Here is a 17552-nt window from a genome sequence, read left to right as displayed (position 1 = left end):
GTGGTTATGTAAGTCGCAGGATCTGTAAAGTGGTTCGGATGAAAACAACTTGAGATGTGTCTGCTTTTTCTGTTGTAGTTTTTAGCCAAGATGCACGATCTCAGGGGATTTAAATGCACCAGTGAAACTAAATCCTGGGACCCTTTAGCTCTCCCAGTTTTTCATCCCTGTTTTGCATTCAGAAACAGATAGGATTTTAATTAGACGTGGGGCTCTCCACATGTCTTCAATATCTTTCTACCCAGGCCATCAATTTCAGGAAAGGCAGTTGAAGGAAATTCCTTAGATAGATGTATTTAATGTTTGTGTTCTTGTTTCTCCCCCGTCCTTCCAAAATAAAATACCTGGCGGTAGGGCACCTGACTTGGGAGGGCACCTGGATGGCTCAGTCATCTAAGTATCCAACTCTTGATTTCAGCTCTGGTCATCATCTTGCAGTTCGTGAGTTTGAGCTCCACATCGGGCTCTGCGCTGACAGTGTGGAGCCTGCTTGGGATTCTCTGTGTCTCTGTCTCTCTCTGTCTCTCTCTCTCTCTCTCACTCAAAAACAAATAAACATTTTTTTTTTAATTTTTTTAACGTTTTTTATTTATTTTTGGGACAGAGAGAGACAGAGCATGAACAGGGGAGGGGCAGAGAGAGAGGGACACACAGAATCGGAAGCAGGCTCCAGGCTCTGAGCCGTCAGCCCAGAGCCCGACGCGGGGCTCGAACTCACGGACCGCGAGATCGTGACCTGAGCTGAAGTCGGATGCTTAACCGACTGAGCCACCCAGGCACCCCAACAAATAAACATTTAAAACAAAAAACAAAACAAAAAGATACTTGGAGGAAGCATTCTTCTCTTCCTAGAATTTATCATGAGTTTGATGACAAATTTTTTTTAACCTATGAAAATCTTCTGACTTTTATAATAGCCTAATGATGTGATTATATTAATTCTAGCTCTGTGTGTGTGTGTGTGTGTGTGTGTGTGTGTGTGTGTGTGTGTCACAAGGTAATTTCTGAGTGATCCAGTTGAAACCACAAAAATGATAAAAAACGATGGATAAAATTAGTACTTCTTTTGCTGGACAGGCATGAAAAGGATTCTGCTTGGGCCAAAAATGAAATACAAGGAGGCATTCCAGGAGATCAGCACAAAAGCTGGGTTTTTTTCCCCTGTTGATTTTTACCAAATCCTGGAGACCTAGAACTTTCTCCTTTAGTGGCTGTGCAGGGGGCAGGAGATAACAGTTCCGTGTCTTGGGCACAGGATCCCTGCATGAAGCTGGGACCTCAAAAGACAACCCCCCCCCTCCCCCCCAGGGAAAGGGAAGACGGGAAATCAACTTCCCATCCAGCTTTCGCCTTGTCACAGATCTAAAAACCAGAAGCACTTGAATCAGTCCAAAGCCAAGCTCCATTATGCCAGCCTCCCTCGCCTGGAGGTTGCTCACCACTGTTAGAAGGTGGATTTGGAGTTGAGAGGAACAAATCCATTCCTGGTCAGGAGGGTCAAGAAACACTTCTTAGGTGTTTGAGCTGAGCCTCGAAATGCATGCATATACACGTAGCGATTTCAACAAGCAGAGAAAGAGGAAAGGATTCCTGGTGCAGGGAAAGTGGCAGGAGTGTAGTCAGGGCCAGGCGTACAGAGGTCAGCCCCACGCTCTAGTACAGTGAGCATGTTCCACTGCCTTCAGAGGTGGGTGGTAGGTGGTGGTTGGGGTTTTTTTTCCTACTTCTGGGAATCCTTGTCGATGCAGTAGCGGGTTATTTACACTTTGAGGGGTAATTTTATGAAAATGTATTTGCCAGAGAGCTCTCCTTCCTTTCTTGAATGAATGTTTTGTAGCGTCTCAATTACAGTGATACTGAAATTGCACTGTCTTTCCTGGGCCTCAAACTCAAAAAAGGTTTAATTCACCATAACTGCTATTTACTTACAACGTGTTACTGTGTCACGAAGTAGACACTCGCGTGTGCACGCCCTGACCCCTGCGGTAAGCGGGTACAGCAGGAAGGCCACAGGCTCTGACCGTCTGTAAGGAGTTGACCGTCCTGTGGAGAAGGAGGGGGTAAGCCTCTTTAAACAATTAGAGGATTATAAAATGATCTTCTGGAGGGGTGCCTGGGTGGCTCGGTTGGCTAAGCATCTGACTCTTGATTTCCTCTCAGGTCATGATCTCACGGTTTGGGAGTTCGAGGCCCACACCTGGCTCTGCTGTGGCAGCACAGAACCTGCTTGGGATTCTGTCTCCCACTCTCTGCCCCTCCCCTATTTGCTCGCTCTCTCTCTCTCTCTCTCTCAAAATATATTAAAAATAAGTAAAAAATAAAATTTTATTGAAGAGGAACTTCGGATATATGCTGAAGGATAAGGGAGAGGAGAGTGTTTTGCTGTGGATACAGCCAAAAAAAAGTTTAAAGACTCCGAAACAAGATTGAACATGGGATGAAGTGAAAAAGAATGGGTGAGCTTTGCGAGTGACTACGTGTGTGTGTTACATACATGCATGTGTAAGTGTAGGTACCAGAACAGAGATGCCATGGTCCCCAAAAGATGCTTAACCTCAGGTGGTCTTTGCTGTAGGCATGTGATCCAAGGGAGTCGTTCCCACAAGACTCAAATAGCCACGAGTACTGCCAACCATCCTTTCTTTTGCTCTCAAACAAGAGGCTTAAGTCTCTGTCTTCGTGTCCCTGTGGAGAACTGGGGTCATCCCACCCATCTCCGGGGTGATGAGAAGATTCTGCGCACCACCGCTGACCCTTGTACTGTCCGGTCTGGTGAGCGGTCACGTTCGTTTTACTTGTGTCCTAATTTTATGGCAATTAGCAGGTTGACGCTCATTCAGTCAGCATTGACTCTCCCCAAAAGCTGAGTACGAAAGGTGAGATCCACTCGTTCACTCAACAAAATATTTACAACGGCCCCACCTTGCATCAGGCACTGTACTTTCTACTGAGGATACCAGGAGTGAATAAAAGAGACGTATCTCGGTACCCATGGAGCATATGGTGTTGGGGGGCGGGGGGGCGGGGGGGGGGGCGGGGAGTGAAACGTAAGAAGCCACAAATAAAAGTGCTGTTGCCATCGTGATGAGTAGTATCGGTGACGGAATGCTAAAAGGGAGAGTCAAGGGAAATCTTCGTTAGGTGGTGAGGGAAGGCCCCTGAGAACAAGTTGATGGTTGTGCAGAAATCTTTTTTTTTCAAGTACAGTGATATTTTTTATTTGTTTGTTTGTTTGTTTTTGGTTGTGCTGCAATCTTAAGAATGAAGAGGGTGCAGCCCGAGAATATATGAGTGGGGGCCGGGGGCTGGGCAGAGGACCGGCCCTGCTAAGGCTCCGAAGCGAGAAAGAGCTAACGAGAGCTAAGCGAGAGCTAAGAAAGAGCGAAGGGAGAAAGAGCTAAGTGGTTGAGAACGACACAGTTCCTGTCTCTTACATTTTCCGGCGGGAACACACACACAACATTTACGTTCCGTTGTGACAGGTATGATGACCATGGTTTGATAAGTGCTACCTTGGTTGGAATCCTGCGCCCTGGGAAGGCTTTCTGGAGTAGGAGATACTAAAGCCAGACCTTAAGGATAAATAAGCATATGTGGGGGCGTGGGGAGAGGGTCTTTATGCAGCAGACAGAACCAGAAAGAAATGCCTGTGTGTTCTTGATGTTACCGGTTGGGGATGGGGACGGCTATAATATAGGTATTGAAAATTATTTCTAGAACCTGAAGCCCAGTAAACATACATAATTGAAATCAAATGCAAGAATGATGACATTCAGAAAATGGGATTTTTAGTTTTATCTGTCTTACAACATTTTAATATGGTACATGCATGGTTTTGTTATCGTGTCTCTTAAAGACTGGCATATATAGAAGGCAGCTTTCGAAAGACTGGTTTTTCTCTAGGCATTTATTTTCAAGCGTGAAAGAATACAAACGGGAAAAGAGAAGAATGTAATGGATTGCGATACACCTGTCACCTAAATATAACAATTAACATTTTTCCATTGCTTCATTTTTTGGCTGAAGTATTTTAAAAACATGACATTTCGGGGCGCCTGGGTGGCTCAGTCGGTTAAGCGTCCGACTTCAGCTCAGGTCACGATCTCACGGTCCGTGAGTTCGAGCCCCGCATCGGGCTCTGGGCTGACGGCTCAGAGCCTGGAGCCTGCTTCCATTCTGTGTGTCCCTCTCTCTCTGCCCCTCCCCCGTTCATGCTCTGTCTCTCTCTGTCTCAAAAATAAATAAACGTTAAAAAAATAAAAAAAAAAAAACAAACATGACATTTCCCCCCAAACATATACATATACATTTTTTAAAAAATAACATTCACGGGGGTACCTGGGTGGCTCAGTCAGTTACGCATCCAACTTTGGCTCAGGTCGTGATCTTGCGGTTTATGGGTTCAAGCCCGATATTGGATTCTGTGCTGACAGCTCAGAGCCCGAAGCCTGCTTCAGATTCTGTGTCTCCCTCTCTCTCTCTCTGCCCCTCCCCTGCTCGTGCTCTCTCTCTCTCTCAAAAATGAATAAACATTTTAAAAAATAATAAAAATAAGAACACTCATGTAAATCTACATTTCTTCAAAAACAAGAACATTTTCTGTATAACCGTTAAACCATTGTCATACCTAAAAATATTAGCAATAATTGTTTAAGAACATCACTGAAACCAGTTCTTATTTATTTCTTTATCCATCCATCTACGTGTCTATTAATGTTTATTTTGAGAGACAGCATGAGTAGGGGAGGGGAGGGGTCAAGAGAGAGAGAATCCCAAGCAGCCTGTCCGCGCAGAGCCTGGCATGGGGCTCACTCTCAAGAACCGTGTGATCATGACCTGAGCTGAAATCAAGAGTAGGAGGCTTAACCGACTGCACCACCCATGTGCCCCCTATTTATTTTTTTAAGTAATCTCTACGCCCAATGTGGGTCTCGAACTCACAACTCCCAGATCAAGAGTCGCACACTCACCGACTGAGCCCTCCAGGCATCGCCCCCCAAACCAATCCTTGTATACGTCTCCCCAGTTATCCCTGATAGAGTCCGCAAGATGCATTTCATTGAATCAGGCCTCTTAATCTAGAGTAGCACCCTCTGCCCATCACGCCTTTTATTCTCCCGTATATTTTCTTGTTGAAAACGGGGCTATTGTCTGTTCAATGCCCCACCTTTGGGGTTTGTCCTAGTGTGTCCTCTTCCCCATATTGTGAGCTAGAAATTAGGTCTAAAAACATTCAGGTTATCTTTTTATTCTTTTTTTTATTTCAAGTATAAAGAAATATAGTAAAACAAGTTCTATATTTTCATTTCCAGGACAACTGTTCCTTCCTGTCCTCCCTCCCTCCCCACCCCCTTTTCCTTCCCCCTCGCTCCCTTCTCCCTCCACACACAAGAATATAGTCCTTAAAAATTCAAATAGTACAGAAGTACCGAAAGCTACAAAACAAACTGAGAACTTCTCTCCGCCTTTCCTCCAAGTCAACCACTGATGATTGCTCTTGCTTGATACGTGAAAGGCTGATTTTTTTTTCTTTTTTAACCACCTCAAAGGTGACTTTTGGCCTGAAAAGATTCCTGTAGCTTCCTAGACGCATTCCGCTATTGAACTTCTGAAAGAGTGTCTTTTAAACGCAATCCCCAGATGATTCAAACTGCTAAGATTCCCACCTGATTGCCACAAAACTACACAATCCTACTTCTCCGCTTAGTGACTCCACACAGACAGCCGAGAAGACCGATGGCCATCTGACTGAGCCCACACATGAGCTCGAGAATCCCCACAAGCAGCAGGCCCAAGAACACTGAAAAATGGATCATCCTGTGTCTGTTTTCTTTAGAACTGAAGTTCAAGCTATAGCGTCCACCATCACTGGCCCTGGTGCCACTGAGGGTGGGATCAGTGACCTCAGCAGGAGCCACGCAGGACTCTCTGAAGAACCACTGTAGATCGAAGGATTCTGGATGGATGTTGCTGAAACACAAGAAACGAGAGAAGATATTCAGGAATATCATCATGAAGAAAGAATGCAGCATTGTGCTGTTTCTTACACTCACAGAAAAGGACGAGTATAATAAAACACAAGTACCTCGAGGGGCACCTGGGTGGCTCGGTCGGTTAACCGTCGACTTTGGCTGAGGTCGTGATCTCATGGTTTGTGAGTTCAAGCCCCGCGTCGGGCTCTGTGCTGACAGCTCAGAGCCTGGAGCCTGCTTCCGATTCTGTGTCTCCCTCTCTCTCTGCCCCTCCCATGCTAATGCTCTGTCTGTCTCTCTCTCTCAATAATAAATAAACATTAAAACACACACACACACACAACTACTTTGAAATACTGTGCCCAAAAACTATAGCTAAGTTCGAGGTTTCTGGTCATGTGTCCATGTACTGTGATAGCTACAAAACTTTCGTTGATTATATAGCCCATCATTCTATAGCGCCTGCTCTTAGGTTGAACCATATGAAATTTGCTATGTCAGAAATGGTTGAATATTCATCTCCTGTGGTTCAACCTAATTATACAGGCGTTCTACTTGCTAAAGACATGCAAATCAAGGAGGCACCTCTTTCGTGGAGCTCAATCCTTCGTGCAAAACTGCAATGATGTATCTGCTCTTAAGCGAGATGTGCAACTTCTGCTGACAAAAGGTATGTTCAGTATGTCTGATTACCATCCACCCGTGCCCACTGTAACCAGGTCTGGAAAATGAGAGCTTCTAGCCCTAACACGAACCGTCCTAAGATGATGTTTCCTCAGTTTACTATGGAGTAAGGCTAAGTGTTCTTAGACAGTTTGCATTTCTGGATCCCAAAGCTGACATTTATCCGGGGAAGATGACAGTATTTTCAGCGCATAGAATAGGCGTGTGCTTTCTGCGGTTTGCCAGCAAGTGTAGGATCGCTCTTGTAACTGTTTACTCTCTGTAACTGTCTGTGTCCCCAACTAGAGTGACTCTTATCTGCAGAGCTTAGCCTGGTGTATGCTGACTTGTCCTCTCCGAAGGACTAAATGTGCACAGCACCTGTGCCTACAATCTCTGATTTTAAACTTCGGATCTATTAGGAAACGGAATGTTTTTGAATTTTGATTCACGGCAACTGCAGTCTGCAAATTTTGAGAGATTTTTATTTTTTATTTAAAAAAATTGTTAATGTTTATTTTGGAGAGAGAGACAGAGGGCAAGCAGGGGAGGGGCAAAGAGAGAGGGAGACAAAATCTGAAGCAGGCTCCAGGCTCTGAGCTGTCAGCACGGAGCCTGATGTGGGGCTTGGAACTCATGAACTGTGAGATCATGACCTGAGCCGAAGTTGGAGGCTCAACCAACTAAGCCACCCAGGTGCCCCCAAGAGATCTTTATTTTTTAATGTAGCAAGATAAGAGGAAACGAGGGGGAAATTTTTTTTCACATAATTCCAAAAGCGAATTCTGATTATTTTCCAAACTGAGAAACCTATAGGTAACTGATGGATTAGGTTGTTCTGTTCTTCCAGTTTTACAAATTCAGTGCTTAGATTCAGGCACAGAACCATCTTACAAGACTGAAATGAGCCATTTACAAGTAACTTCAGTGTTGTGGCTGTAGGCGTTAGAGTGGATTCATTCCCGTGCCTACGGTATATTTATAGTAAGTGCATGAATCTTTTGACTGCTTTGTTTCTTTTAGGGCTTATAAGGAAGGTTCTAGATTTTATGTATTGTGTTTTTAGTCAACTTTTTAAATTATAAAGGTAACATACGCTTAGGACTTAGACATTTAGTTAGTTCAGAAGTGTAGAAAGTCAATGCTCCCTTCACTTCCCCAGGGCATCTTCCGTTACCATTCTCCAAAGATCAAAGCTAAATTTCTGGCGTATATTTCTCGGAATTCTTGATACACATACACCTAGGCAGCCACGGATTTTTAAAAGACCAGGATGAGCCATCTGAGGCAACTACTCCTTTTAGACAGGATCACCCCCAAAGCATTCTGAACGTAGTGGTTCCTCCGTTTCTGTGAGATTGTGGCAATCGGGGAAAATGTGCTAAATCCCTAAGAGTGTGTGTCCCAGCCACGCCATCAAAGAACAACGTGGGCCCCATGTCAACACCACACTCTTCTCGTGTAACTAGCTGCAGCATGTAAGACAGTCCGTGAAAATCAGGTGACTCACCTTAAGTTGTTGAATGAAAATTCACAACTGGAAGTGCTGTTCACTTGAGAGTTACAAATGAGAGGGCCTTCCGAGAGAGCCCGGAGAGATACTAACATGCAGTACACAGCACCAATGACTGTGATCACATTCAGAAGTGATGACAGAAGCATCTGAAAAACAAAGGAGGCGCCGACCGGCACATGTTCTTACACGTTTGCTCCTAGTCTGTTTCAAGTCTCAGCATCACGCGCAGGCTTCGGTTCAACTGCTGCTGTTCCCCGGCCACCCCGCAGCCCCAGGTCTTAAGATCTCGGTTTGCTTAGGTCTGAATTATAAAAGAACAAAGAGGGTGACGTCCCTGCCATTTGATTAGACTCACGAAAAGGTTGTGGGGCTTGCCACTGTCTCTGGGAAATCTGTGCTTTTGTATACCGGAGGCTTTTCCGTTTCAAGGGACCACTGAAATCTGGTACCTTCTCCCCGTTGTGTGTACTTTCTACTTCACAGAACCTTGACTACATCTTAAGCACACACATTTTGGTGTCTGGTCTCCTGACTCCCAAATCTTTCATCCAGATTTGGTCCTGATGCTGTGAGTGGCCCTGCATTGTGCAGGGATCAGTCAACAGTGTAGTGTTCGAACAGGGTTTAGGTACTAGTACCATTCCTCTCCCCCCCACCGCCCCCTACCTCCCACCAACACCAACCCGGCTCCACATTGTTGACAACCAAAAGTGTCCTGGACATTGCCGAAGGTCACCTTGGCGGGGGCAGAACTGCCCCCCCTTGGAGAACCATACTGTGTTCGAGACAAAGATTATAAGCCTTTAAGCATCTTTCATTTCATGAACGAGAGCCCGAGAAAGGAGAAAAAAGTGTGAAATTTGCCCATAGGAAATGTTACGGCCCAAGCGAAAGCTTGTATAGGTCTACCTTTTCCAAAAAGAAGCTCCATGTTGTTTCAGTGACGTTGTTAGTCAATGATAATCACGACTTAAAGTCTACAGAAATGAAGGGAAGGGGTACATGTCCTTTTCCTTTGATGTGATAATATTGCCACTCCTAGAGGGTTTAGGAGACCTAATGCGTAAGCAGAATAAGCAGTTACCTACATAGTGTATGTTGTGGGATGTTGGGCTTTACATATATCATTTAGCCCTTTTAATAACCCCCCAAGAGATAGATACAATTATTCCCACTTCATGGATGAGAAAACTATAATTCAGGGAGGTTGGTGAACTTGTCAGGATCTCACGGAAATGCTAGCGCTCGGGTTTTAATCACGACACCAAAATCCTTCCAGCCGAAAGCGAAGAATGATGCATTTGGAGTCTAATTCCAATCCGGATTCTTCTGTACTACTGTGGCCTGTGCAAGATGCTTCACTTGCTCATCAAGAAGTGCGCTGTTGATGTTTTAGGTCATTTATTATTTCTGACTTCTCATCGCTACAAAGGGGCCTGGCTTTAGAAAAGTGACTCTGGGGATCTGAATTTGCCCGAGTCGGGGTTCATTTAAATGACTCAGCAAAACCAAAGCATTTGGAAACAAAATCAAGAAGCGACAAAGGGAAGGAGCAAGGAACAGTTGAGTCGGGGGAGATAGTAGGAACAGTTAATACAGAAGCCAAGCCTTGGTGACCCCGTCTCCCACCCCAAGATCCAGCCTTTCTCACTTTTATGACGCTTTGGTCTTTTCTAGACTTGGAAGATGCCTGGTCTGACTTAAACGCAGGCTTCCCATAGCTGCCACCAAGTGAGAAAAGTGCTTAGGAACGCTCTATTGCATCTAGTCAATATAAGCTGGAAATTTTAATTAAGTAGGCAGCCTCACTATCATTGATAGAACATGAGCAGTATTATTCAACACGCCCCTCCTCCACCACCACCTTGGCACTCCAGAGTTCCTGCAGCTCGTTGGCACGTAATAATCTGTAATGTTGCTGAAGCATGACTTCCAGTGATTTTCAAGCATGGTGTGGGGGAGCAAAGCCTGGTGTGTTAAGCCCAACACCGGCGTGAAAGGCGTCTTGGTTATTCTGAACTCACTGCCCTCCAAGGACAAAGAAAAATGATCGTTGAAAAGATGACTAATTTGCCATTAAAGGATATGTCGGGGAACAAAAGATTCCTAATGGAAATATGATTGGAGAGAAAAATCTAGATAAGTGTTCTGACATTTTGGCGTTCAGGGATTTAGAAATATCTCAAGTGTCTTTCTTAAGAATGTAAGTACAATAGAGAGGTAATACAAAGTCAAACTGCAAATTATGATTTAAAAAGTACCAGAGGGGGGAAACTGAAAACTAATATATACTGAATACCTATAGTGTATCAGGAACAAAGATGGACTATAAACAATTAGAAAGTGATTATAAGCCTAGATAAATGTCAAATGTCAAAAGGTAAATTTTAAAAATAAAAATTTTCTGTTATGGATATAAATATGTAATACAGATATAGATATGTATGCTTTAAAAAACTGGTTCTCACCCCTGGGATCACAATTAGAATTACCTAGGGTATTTTTGAAAAATACTGAATCTCTGGGAGCCAGCTCAGCCAGGAATATTTACTGTGACTGCTTGTTTATTAATTGATCCCCCTTCCTTAGAGATTATTGGAAGCCCTCGGTGTTACTTAATAGCAATGGTCACGGCATAAATAGTGTAAAGATTGTGAATTTTGGAGTCTGATGGATTTGGATGCAAATTCACCTACTGGCTACGCTGGCAAATTATTTGCTTTCTCTGAGGATCAATTTCTCGGTCAGTGAAACAGAGATCATAATACTTCCCACTTAGTGCCTTTGAGAGCATTAAATAAGAATATCGAGGCTGAGTCCGGAAGATGGCGGCGTAGGAGGACGCGGGGCTCACAGCGCGTCCTGCCGATCACTTAGATTCCACCTACACCTGCCTAAAGAACCCAGAAAACCGCCAGAGGATTAGCAGAAGGGAGTCTCCGGAGTCAAGCGCAGACCAGAGGCCCACGGAAGAGGGTAGGAAGGGCGGCGAGGCGGTGCGCGCTCCACGGACTGGCGGGAGGGAGCCGGGGCGGAGGGGCGGCTCGCCGGCCAAGCGGAGCCCCCGAGTCTGGCTGGCAAAAGCGGAGGGGCCGGACGGACTGTGTTCCGACAGCAAGCGCGACTTAGCGTCTGGGAGGTCAGAAGTGAACAGCTCTGCTCGGAAAGCGGGAAGGCTGGAGGACAGAGGGAGGGAGAGCTGCCGAGCCCCCGGACGGCAGAGCTCAGCTTGGCGGGGAACAAAGGCGCCAGCGCCATCTCCCCCGCCCATCCCCCAGCCAAAATCCCAAAGGGAACCGGTTCCTGCCAGGGAACTTGCTCGCTCCGCGCAAACACCCAACTCTGTGCTTCTGCGGAGCCAAACCTCCGGCAGCGGATCTGACTCCCTCCCGCTGCCACAGGGCCCCTCCTGAAGTGGATCACCTAAGGAGAAGCCAGCTAAGCCTGCCCCTCCAGCCCCCGTGCACCTTGCCTACCCACCCCAGCTAATACGCCAGATCCCCAGCAACACAAGCCTGGCAGTGTGCAAGTAGCCCAGACGGGACACGCCACCCCACAGTGAATCCCGCCCCTAGGAGAGGGGAAGAGAAGGCACACACCAGTCTGACTGTGGCCCCAGCAGTGGGCTGGGGGCAGACATCGGGTCGGACTGCGGCCCCGCCCACTAACTCCAGTTATACACCACAGCACAGGGGAAGTGCCCTGCAGGTCCTCACCACTCCAGGGACTATCCAAAATGACCAAACGGAAGAATTCCCCTCAGAAGAATCTCCAGGAAATAACAACAGCTAAGGAACTGATCAAAAAGGATTTAAATAATATAACAGAAAGTGAATTTAGAATAATAGTCATAAAATTAATCGCTGGGCTTGAAAACAGTATACAGGACAGCAGAGAATCTCTTGCCACAAAGATCGAGGGACTAAGGAACAGTCACGAGGAGTTGAAAAACGCTTTAAACGAATTGCAAAACAAAATGGAATCCACGATGGCTCGGCTTGAAGAGGCAGAGGAGAGAATAGGTGAACTAGAAGATAAAGTTATGGAGAAAGAGGAAGCTGAAAGAAAGAGAGATAAAAAAATCCAGGAGTATGAGGGGAAAATTAGAGAACTAAGTGATACACTAAAAAAAAATAATATACACATAATTGGTATCCCAGAGGAGGAAGAGAGAGGGAAGGGTGCTGAAGGGGTACTTGAACAAATTATAGCTGAGAACTTCCCTGAACTGGGGAAGGAAAAAGGCATTGAAATCCAAGAGGCACAGAGAACTCCCTTCAGACGTAACTTGAATCGATCTTCTGCACGACATATCATAGTGAAACTGGCAAAATACAAGGATAAAGAGAAAATTCTGAAAGCAGCAAGGGATAAACGTGCCCTCACATATAAAGGGAGACCTATAAGACTCGTGACTGATCTCTCCTTTGAAACTTGGCAGGCCAGAAAGGCTTGGCACGATATCTACAGTGTGCTAAACAGAAAAAATATGCAGCCGAGAATCCTTTATCCAGCAAGTCTGTCATTTAGAATAGAAGGAGAGATAAAGGTCTTCCCAAACAAACAAAAACTGAAGGAATTTGTCACCACGAAACCAGCCCTACAAGAGATCCTAAGGGGGATCCTGTGAGACAAAGTACCAGAGACATCACTACAAGCATAAAACATACAGACATCACAATGACTCTAAACCCATATCTTTCTATAATAACACTGAATGTAAATGGATTAAATGCGCCAACTAAAAGACATAGGGTATCAGAATGGATAAAAAAACAAGACCCATCTATTTGCTGTCTACAAGAGACTCATTTTAGATCTGAGGACACCTTTAGATTGAGAGTGAGGGGATGGAGAACTATCTATCATGCTCCTGGAAGCCAAAAGAAAGCTGGTGTAGCCATACTTATATCAGACAAACTAGACTTTAAATTAAAGGCTGTAACAAGAGATGAAGAAGGGCATTATATAATAATCACAGGGTCTATCCACCAGGAAGAGCTAACTATTATAAATGTCTATGCGCCAAATACCCGAGCCCCCAGATATATAAAACAATTACTCATAAACATAAGCAACCTTATTGATAAGAATGTGGTCATTGCAGGGGACTTTAACACCCCACTTACAGAAATGGATAGATCATCTAGACACACAGTCAATAAAGAAACAAGGGCCCTGAATGATACATTGGATCAGATGGACTTGACAGATATATTTAGAACTCTGCATCCCAAAGCAACAGAATATACTTTCTTCTCGAGTGCACATGGAACATTCTCCAAGATAGATCATATACTGGGTCACAAAACAGCCCTTCATAAGTTTACAAGAATTGAAATTATACCATGCATACTTTCAGACCACAATGCTATGAAGCTTGAAATCAACCACAGGAAAAAGTCTGGAAAACCTCCAAAAGCATGGAGGTTAAAGAACACCCTACTAACGAATGAGTGGGTCAACCAGGCAATTAGAGAAGAAATTAAAATATATATGGAAACAAACGAAAATGAAAATACAACAATCCAAACGCTTTGGGATGCAGCGAAGGCAGTCCTGAGAGGAAAATACATTGCAATCCAGGCCTATCTCAAGAAACAAGAAAAATCCCAAATACAAAATCTAACAGCACACCTAAAGGAAATAGAAGCAGAACAGCAAAGGCAGCCTAAACCCAGCAGAAGAAGAGAAATCATAAAGATCAGAGCAGAAATAAACAATATAGAATCTAAAAAAACTGTAGAGCAGATCAACGAAACCAAGAGTTGGTTTTTTGAAAAAATAAACAAAATTGACAAACCTCTAGCCAGGCTTCTCAAAAAGAAAAGGGAGATGACCCAAATAGATAAAATCATGAATGAAAATGGAATGATTACAACCAATCCCTCAGAGATACAAACAATTATCAGGGAATACTATGAAAAATTATATGCCAGCAAATTGGACAACCTGGAAGAGATGGACAAATTTCTAAACACCCACACTCTTCCAAAACTCAATCAGGAGGAAATAGAAAGCTTGAACAGACCCATAACCAGCGAAGAAATTGAATCGGTTATCAAAAATCTCCCAACAAATAAGAGTCCAGGACCAGATGGCTTCCCAGGGGAGTTCTACCAGACATTTAAAGCAGAGATAATACCTATCCTTCTCAAGCTATTCCAAGAAATAGAAAGGGAAGGAAAACTTCCAGACTCATTCTATGAAGCCAGTATTACTTTGATTCCTAAACCAGACAGAGACCCAGTAAAAAAAGAGAACTACAGGCCAATATCCCTGATGAATATGGATGCAAAAATTCTTAATAAGATACTAGCAAATCGAATTCAACAGCATATAAAAAGAATTATTCACCATGATCAAGTGGGATTCATTCCTGGGATGCAGGCCTGGTTCAACATTCGCAAATCGATCAACGTGATACATCACATTAACAAAAAAAAAAGAGAAGAACCATATGATCCTGTCAATCGATGCAGAAAAGGCCTTTGACAAAATCCAGCACCCTTTCTTAATAAAAACCTTTGAGAAAGTCGGGATAGAAGGAACATACTTAAAGATCATAAAGGCCATTTATGAAAAGCCCACAGCTAACATCATCCTCAACGGGGAAAAACTGAGAGCTTTTTCCCTGAGATCAGGAACACGACAGGGATGCCCACTGTCACCGCTGTTGTTTAATATAGTGCTGGAAGTTCTAGCATCAGCAATCAGACAACAAAAGGAAATCAAAGGCATCAAAATTGGCAAAGATGAAGTCAAGCTTTCGCTTTTTGCAGATGACATGATATTATACATGGAAAATCCGATAGACTCCACCAAAAGTCTGCTAGAACTGATACATGAATTCAGCAAAGTTGCAGGATACAAAATCAATGTGCAGAAATCAGTTGCATTCTTGTACACTAACAATGAAGCAACAGAAAGACAAATGAAGAAACTGATCCCATTCACAATTGCACCAAGAAGCATAAAATACCTAGGAATAAATCTAACCAAAGATGTAAAAGATCTGTATGCTGAAAACTATAGAAAGCTTATGCAGGTAATTGAAGAAGATATAAAGAAATGGAAAGACATTCCCTGCTCATGGATTGGAAGAATAAATATTGTCAAAATGTCAATACTACCCAAAGCTATCTACACATTCAATGCAATCCCAATCAAAATTGCACCAGCATTCTTCTCGAAACTAGAACAAGCAATCCTAAAATTCATATGGAACCACAAAAGGCCCCGAATAGCCAAAGTAATTTTGAAGAAGAAGACCAAAGCAGGAGGCATCACAATCCCAGACTTTAGCCTCTACTACAAAGCTGTCATCATCAAGACAGCATGGTATTGGCATAAAAACAGACACATAGACCAATGGAATAGAATAGAAACCCCAGAACTAGACCCACAAACGTATGGCCAACTCATCTTTGACAAAGCAGGAAAGAACATCCAATGGAAAAAAGACAGTCTCTTTAACAAATGGTGCTGGGAGACCTGGACAGCAACATGCAGAAGGTTGAAACTAGACCACTTTCTCACACCATTCACAAAAATAAACTCAAAATGGATAAAGGACCTGAATGTGAGACAGGAAACCATCAAAACCTTAGAGGAGAAAGCAGGAAAAGACCTCTCTGACCTCAGCCGTAGCAATCTCTTACTCGGCACATCCCCAAAGGCAAGGGAATTAAAAGCAAAAGTGAATTACTGGGACCTTATGAAGATAAAAAGCTTCTGCACAGCAAAGGAAACAACCAACAAAACTAAAAGGCAACCAACGGAATGGGAAAAGATATTTGCAAATGACACATCGGACAAAGGACTAGTATCCAAAATCTATAAAGAGCTCATCAAACTCCACACCCGAAAAACAAATAACCCAGTGAAGAAATGGGCAGAAAACATGAATAGACACTTCTCTAAAGAAGACATCCGGATGGCCAACAGGCACATGAAAAGATGTTCAACGTCGCTCCTTATCAGGGAAATACAAATCAAAACCACACTCAGATACCACCTCACGCCAGTCAGAGTGGCCAAAATGAAGAAATCAGGAGACTATAGATGCTGGAGAGGATGTGGAGAAACAGGAACCCTCTTGCACTGTTGGTGGGAATGCAAATTGGTGCAGCCGCTCTGGAAAGCAGTGTGGAGGTTCCTCAGAAAATTAAAAATAGACCTACCCTATGACCCAGCAATAGCACTGCTAGGAATTTATCCAAGGGATACAGGAGTACTGATGCATAGGGGCACCTGTACCCCAATGTTTATAGTGGCACTCTCAACAATAGCCAAATTGTGGAAAGAGCCTAAATGTCCATCAACTGATGAATGGATAAAGAAATTGTGCTTTATATACACAATGGAATACTACGTGGCAATGAGAAAAGATGAAATATGGCCTTTTGTAGCAACATGGATGGAACTGGAGAGTGTGATGCTAAGTGAAATAAGCCATACAGAGAAAGACAGATACCATATGGTTTCACTCTTATGTGGATCCTGAGAAACATAACAGAAACCCATGGGGGAGGGGAAGGGAAAAAAAAAAAAAAAAGAGGTTAGAGTGGGAGAGAGCCAAAGCATAAGAGACTGTTAAAAACTGAGAACAAACTGAGGGTTGATGGGGGGTGGGAGGGAGGGCAGGGTGGGTGATGGGTATTGAGGAGGGCACCTTTTGGGATGAGCAATGGGTGTTGTATGGAAACCAATTTGACAGTAAATTTCATATATTAAAAAATAAAAAAAAATTTAAAAAAAAAAAATAAATAAAAATGGAATAAAATTTTTTCAACCTGGAAAAAAAAAAAAAAAAGAATATCGAGTTGGAATATCGAGTTCTGAGCATAGTAACAGAAGGTTAATAAGTATTACCTTCCTTTCCTTTTAACTTACCTACAATTTTGTATATAATAGGTACATACTACATGTTTGAGAAAATAACCCGTTATCTTCTTTATACTGGATAAGGACAATTCTCCCGATCGTAGCAAGCCAGTCTTTCACAGAACTGAGGATACACTTTCCCAAAGTATTTTATACGCGCCACAAAAAATAACAAATATTTGAGAATTATGAAATCGACTGGGGCTCTGGGTATGACTTACAAATCCCCTTTCTTTGAAAACCTTTAGTGACAACTGAAGATTGAGGAAAGGTCTGAAGACTGGACCTCAAAGGTAAATTTTTGTGGGGAGAGAAAAAAAAGAAACTGAAAAAGAAAAACTTCGCACTTTCCATATTATCGTGTAATCGTTGCAAATGGCACGTCGCTAAGCCTGTGGTCCTGCCACTGACGGTTTGGGAAGCTTTGCTGCTGCATCAGCAACTGCTCATGTGCTTTGGCCCCGACGGGTCTGTACTCACTCCAATTCTGTTGTTGCAACACGCTCTCTTTCTTG

General features: G+C 43.6%; 1 protein-coding gene across 2 annotated transcripts in view; it reads right to left on the bottom strand.

The window, feature by feature from the left end:
• Positions 1 to 5660: 5660 nt before the first annotated feature.
• Positions 5661 to 17552, bottom strand: part of TM4SF20 (transmembrane 4 L six family member 20) — an 18096-nt gene continuing 6204 nt past the window's right edge. The window contains exons 2-4 of one of the 2 annotated variants that reach the window (XM_078450825.2): positions 17518 to 17552; positions 8146 to 8297; positions 5661 to 5970 (exon numbers count right to left, since the gene is read on the bottom strand). The exon at positions 17518 to 17552 is cut by the window's right edge and continues 31 nt beyond it. In XM_078450825.2, the coding sequence (XP_078306951.2) occupies positions 5682 to 5970; positions 8146 to 8297; positions 17518 to 17552 (476 nt within the window). In that variant the 3' untranslated portion in view covers positions 5661 to 5681. The remainder of the gene's footprint in view (positions 5971 to 8145; positions 8298 to 17517) is intronic. The other variant, XM_081796337.1, reaches the window with a different exon arrangement.

Source organism: Panthera onca, chromosome C1, assembly GCF_046562875.1.
Source record: "Panthera onca isolate mPanOnc1 chromosome C1, mPanOnc1 haplotype 2, whole genome shotgun sequence".
NCBI classification, from domain to species: Eukaryota; Metazoa; Chordata; class Mammalia; order Carnivora; family Felidae; genus Panthera; species Panthera onca.
This window is presented reverse-complemented; position numbering and strand designations above follow the sequence as displayed.